The 6,000-nt window shown below is 35.8% G+C and overlaps 1 protein-coding gene across 3 annotated transcripts in view; it reads right to left on the bottom strand.

Annotated features, from left to right (window-relative positions):
- The window catches only part of LOC110100342 (THO complex subunit 6), a 90,799-nt gene extending 89,694 nt beyond the window's left edge, over window positions 1-1,105 (bottom strand). Inside the window, exon 1 of one of the 3 annotated variants that reach the window (XR_002303551.2) lies at window positions 773-1,104. Coding sequence is in view for 2 of the 3 variants with exons in the window: in XM_028696012.1 (XP_028551845.1) it covers window positions 773-1,078 (306 nt within the window). In the remaining variant the exon portion in view is untranslated. Of the gene's footprint in view, window positions 1-772 lie in introns of all 3 variants that reach the window. The other 2 variants (XM_028696012.1, XM_020827792.2) reach the window with 2 other exon arrangements.
- Window positions 1,106-6,000: the final 4,895 nt, after the last annotated feature.

Here is a 6,000-nt window from a genome sequence, read left to right on the forward strand (position 1 = left end):
CACTTCAAGCGAACTCCATTTCTAACATCAAAAAAGAATATTATGAGTATATTCTTTCTCAGCTCCCTTTCTAACCTCCATTTTTCTACACCAAAAAAATACGCTTATGTGAATAATGCGACACACTGTTCACAATCAAGATAAAATGCAAAAATGTGTTTTCGTTTGCTGTTCGGGTGGACGCTAGCAATAGCAACAAACGGATGAATGATATTCAGTTGGAGATGCCCTAAGCTAATTAAATACTGGCAAATTGAATTTTAAGGAAATTAAATCCCACTATTTTGATAAACCCCATTTTAGCTCTGTTGTTGGCTATTTAAAATTTGCTAAATCACATCATTCACGGGATATACATGATTTAAAAATTTCTCCCCACACAAATTGTAAATCCTGCAACAAATAATCAAATCGTTTATGAGAATTTAGCAAAATTGAACAGTTATCATATCAAACAATTTTCAACTTTTAATCCTCTAAGGATTTAATAAATCTGAATTTACATAATTTACAAAATTCTAATTGAGTTAGATCCTGCTAGTCGTCAAACAGCCTCTAAATCCTACTCTGATTTAAATCCTAATTGTAGCCAAACAGCCCCAGCCAAGTTTTAGAATTAATTTCAACTCTTTCGTTGACGTCTCAAACTCAACACCTTTGGGTTAAAGTAGGGGGAGCGTTTTGTCGAACAATCGGCAGTCAACTACGGTTAACAATTAAGCAGTTGCAGAATACGGCAATGAGAAATCACAATGAGAGAGATAAGTTTTACCCGAGGACAGGAAGAGATGCAAGAGGAAATGGAATAAGCGGAGAGAGATCCGTCGCTAGAAGCCACCAGTACGATTTCAGGATTAGGGTTTTCGGAGGGAGCGAAGGCGGTCCTGAAGACGATGCGTGAGCTGAGCTCCCTCTCCACAAGAATGCTACGCCGATAACCTTCTTCGTCCCACTCCCTCGAGTCTCCTCCAAGTCCTCTGCTGGTGATTCTTCGGGCCTCCATGACCGAACGCTCTGGCATCCGCAAGCGTCGCGAGAGCGGGAAAGGGCTTTTCCTACAAGAAGAAATTTGATTCATTTGCTTAGAGGAATATGCTGGCTGCTTAAAATGTATTACTCGCATTTCATTTTGCATATTATTTTTTTCTTTTTTAGGACAATCCCCGAATTCACGCACATAATAACTCACACATGACTCCAACTCAATTTTTTTTTGTTGATAGTCAAAGAACACAACACAATCTAGTCTTTTTTTAATCTCGAATTACTTACTTAAAATCCACCTCAATAACTTTAGTTCTAAGAGCTTAATTATCAACCACATATGATTCGAATATTATTAAAGTAAAATTTTAAAAGGATTTACTTATATTAAATATTTAATGATCTTAACAAAGCATACTATAAATTTAATGAAGCAAAGTATAATCATAATAAATATAACACAATATATTATAAAATAGTGCAATATAATGTAATTCGATAGCTAATACATAATTGATTGTAATATGAAACAATAAAGAGTGATCCACTAGCTATGACCTAACTAAGTAAATTATGACAACTATAACATAACCAACAAAAGAAATTAATCCAACTACATAAAGGTTTATGAATTTTTAAATGGCTTACCTTATTGTAGACTTAAGAAACCTTGTGTTGACCCTACACTTTCAAGGAGTTTTAGAGTAAAAAAAATTGTGTATTGTCAAATAACTTAAGGCATCTTGAGCAATTTAGAGAAGCAATTAAGAAACAAGATTATCATTGATTAAAAGGTCTATGTTGGAGTGCAAGAGATATCAGATTCATATAATGTCATTATTTATGTAGGGTAATGAGATCTCACATATCATCCAATTAGCTTTATACAACATTGTTAGAAAATAAATACATTATACATCAACTCTAGAATTTATGAACTTTTTTCTCATCTTCAATCCAATTAGCTTTATACAACATAGTTAGAAAATAAATACATTATACATCAACTCTAGAATTTATGAACTTTTTTCTCCTCTACAATGACATGCATGAGGGATTCTTCAGGTCATGTGATGGAGTCCTTCCATTCTAACTTTGTGTCAATAGTATTAATAAATACTTTATTCAAAAGAATGATGCATGATCTATAAGTCTTTAGGTACATAAAATTGCAAAAGATTGATCGACATCCCCTATATGTTGCCTTCATGATCACCTTATTAATACATACAACAATATAAGATTGGTCAGCATCTACTATCTCCCCCATCTCATCTATTTTTTTTTCAATCCTCATATCCTTCTCTACCTCATCACCTCAACTAAATTAATGGTTGAGACAATGGCAAGTACCTCAACTTATTTCTCTAATATATGTTGGTTGCTCTTTAGCTTTTATATAATAAGAAAAAACTACCCCAACCCTTCGAAGGATGACAAAATCTTAGTTGTAGGTAATTATTCTTTAGCTCCCACTCTTACTTTTTCGTCAAAATATGTGGTGATGACTTGCTTCTTTATAAATCGAAATAGGATAAGCATAAAGATAGTATGTATAGTGAATTTATATAAGTCATTCTCATTAGCTACATGCACCTATATATGATGAACAATCACTTAAAAATAATTAGATAAAAATATTAGTAATATATTTCAAAATAATGATCCACAACATAAACTTAAAGTTGAAATACAATACTTTGCCATGTACATTTTCATTCATACACAATGATAGAATATATTCGACAATGAGCACCTTGATTCTCTTCCAACTCAAAATCCTTAGCACTCTCTCCTCGAGGAATTTAGTACACTTCCTCCCAGCTATAAGATGGCTTCATAAGTTATAAGTATTATAATGATATGACATGTCTGATTATAATATATTAGGCTAGGACATTCCTCTTCATGATTGTGGCCTACTTGTAATAACCCAAATTTTATATTCCTTAATTTCTATAAATTTTGCTTTGAGAGGGCTCTGATGTCGAGATGGACATCGCCCCAACTTTGAGCTCTCAAGTTTTTGGGGAAATAAGTGGGTGTAGCGGCATTAGGGTTTTGAGTGCCATAACGTTGGATATGAAACTTTAAATTTTTAATAAAAAAAATCTCAAAAAATTTCTTAAACCCATCACCTTTTCCATTTCCTCCCCATTCCTTCATTGCTTTTGTTGGGTGAGAAGAGCAGAGAAGGGGGAGAGAAGAAGAAAGAAGAAGGAGAAGCCCCTCTCCTTTGAACAAGTGGAAAATTACCTTACATATTCTGAAGAAACTCCCTTATCTTACCTCCTCAATTTGACAGAGTGTCGTCCCTTCTTTAGCTCCTCTCTCTGGCAGAGATGCTGCTCCATCCTTGACCCTCTCTAGCGCGGTGGAGATGTTTACACTAGCCTCCAGACTAGCGAGTCTTTGTCCCCAAAGACTCTTCTTCTCGGGAGCTCCTCTCCAAGTGCTACAATACAACATAATTGGAGGATGCAAGGAGCAGGTTAATGAAGTAACCATGTGACCCCTCTTAAAAAGTGAGCTCTCAAAAATCCAAAATTTTAATATTGTGGCTTCTAAATTGCTTAGTACAATTAGTTCAATGTAATCACAGATCATCTAGGATGAAACCCAAGATGAACCAAGTTTATCCAGAAGGGCGCTTTATTAATCATCTAGTATGATCAAGATCATATCATACAATTATTAATGATAATTAATCTTGATTTGATTGCTTAATCTTCTGGATTACATTAAGCAATTTAATTAACATTTGTACATTACAAAATGGCTCGTATAATTTTCAAATTTCCCTTATTTAAGTAACCAGAATTTGATGGTGGGGTTTCTTAATATAGATGATCGACCTATATGATGTTTAGATCGTACATAATGATTATTTATTTATTAAGTTTAATTAATCTCACTCATTTAAATATTAAATCAAATTTTATTTGAACAGTTCGTACATGTTGACCTCATTTTCTATATGAGGTCATCATGACCTACCTATATTCCTTCTTGGTGACCCGATGATTGACAATTGTCCACTTGTCAATCATATAAGTCCCACTCAAATTTCAATATAGTCCTCAATCCAAACTTCAACCCCAGCCTTTAACTCTAGACTTCAAACCAGCCTTCAATCATACTTCAAATCCTATCCAATAAATCTCAATCATTCATTTGATTGTGATAGATAAGGATAATACACACTCACTCATTCAAACCCAAAATCCAGTTCAAATCCAGAATGCCAGAGCAAAATTTAGGGTTAAGGGCTTAGGTCCTAAAATCCTTTTTGGGTGATTTTTCAATCACCTCAAAATCTAGTCAAGTGACCTCTGATTCATAAGCTTACATATTGCTTAGGCATGTTGCCAGGGTCAACCCTCCAAATTTGAGCTCAATATGACACTTCTAACTTTAGAAGCTGAATTGATTTTCAATGGTTATAAAACCTTCAAATATTTAGAGCATATACCATTGGACCCTTCACCCTATGGAATTTGACCTTGAGGCCTTTTCCAAAACCCCTGACCATGTACATGACTCTTATTATGACATGTGGATTAGTAAGCTGCATTTTATTAGGCCTAGTTTGACCCAAAGTTGACCATGGGTCAAAAAGAACAAAATGCCCTTTAAGGGCATTTTTGGATTTCCCCAAAACTCAATATGGCTCAATCACATCAAACCTTGAAACCTTTTCTAATGCATACTAAACATCATTAGGAATGCATTAAACTTAAACTTACCCTTTGGTTTGACTTGGTTGACCAAATCAACCATGGTTGATTAAAATCCCCCTTAAGGGTTTAAATAGCTATTCCAAGCCAAATGAAGTCCTCTTAGCCTGGGACCACTTCCATTGAGTTCATATGCTCAATCCAAACTTTATGGACCTAACCTTTGACCCTAGATTAACTTGGTTGACCAATTCAACCAAGTTTTTCCAAGCACATACACACCTCTATCCCTTTCAAACCTTTTGACCAAGGCTTTGCCAAGCCCTTTTAAACCCATAAGATGACTCATTGAGTCCCTAGGGAGGCCCCTCTTGATGGTCTAGGCCTTGAGCCCACTTGGCTTAGCCACATGGCTTGAACCAAGTGTCCAAAGAAGGGTCTCCATGGGTTAAATATCAACCCAAGCTAAATCAATTCAAACTAAGGGTTACATTGGGACTCTCATGACCCAACACACTTACCCTAGTTCACCCATCCCTTTAAAAGCATGAGATGCACCAAGAGGGGGGGGGGGGGGGGGGGGTTCCAAGAGGGGGGGGGGGGGAATTGGTATTTTTTTAATAAATTAAATCCTAATAATGAGTTCTATTTTTGTAAATTTTTGTTTATTTTAAAAGATGACATAACTAATTTGAAGCATAAGTTAGTGATTAAATAATGATTGCAACAATAGTGATGAAATTTTAAATTGCACAACAAAATACTATAATCAAAATTTCACCAAACAGATATAGCAATGTTAAATGCATGGAAAAATAAAATGCGATAAATGGAAAAAGCACACCATAAATTTTTATAGTGGTTCGATCAACCTTGACCTATGTCCACTCCCAGAGCCCTCCACTCCAAGATTTGCACTACTCAAAGTAACTCTCCTTCTGCTCCAACAGCAAGGTGGAGAAGCCTTTGTACAAACTCACTTTCACTTTCTTTGGTGTGACGGAGTGCCTGATGCTATGTCACCCTCTCAGTGACGCCAGCGGACCTTCTTGTTTTATCCCTCCTAGAGAAGGCAGATAACTTTTGAGGACTTTGACCTTGAAGGCTCTCCCCCTAGAGAGCTTCCACAAGACTTACTCATGCCATAGAAGGAGCAAGCATGCAACAGGCTCAGAGAAACTGTGTGATCCCCTCACACTACTTCTCCCTCACGCACAAACTCACCTTCTCCTTTCTCTCACAAGCCCTAAATCTTTTCAAGAAGCTCCCTCTCAAGAGTTCCCTTCCTTTCTCACATTCCTCTCTCTCCTTTTTAAGAAGCAAAGGAATTGATTATATA

Source organism: Dendrobium catenatum, unplaced genomic scaffold (genome assembly GCF_001605985.2).
Source record: "Dendrobium catenatum unplaced genomic scaffold, ASM160598v2 fragScaff_scaffold_72, whole genome shotgun sequence".
NCBI lineage: Eukaryota > Viridiplantae > Streptophyta > Magnoliopsida > Asparagales > Orchidaceae > Dendrobium > Dendrobium catenatum.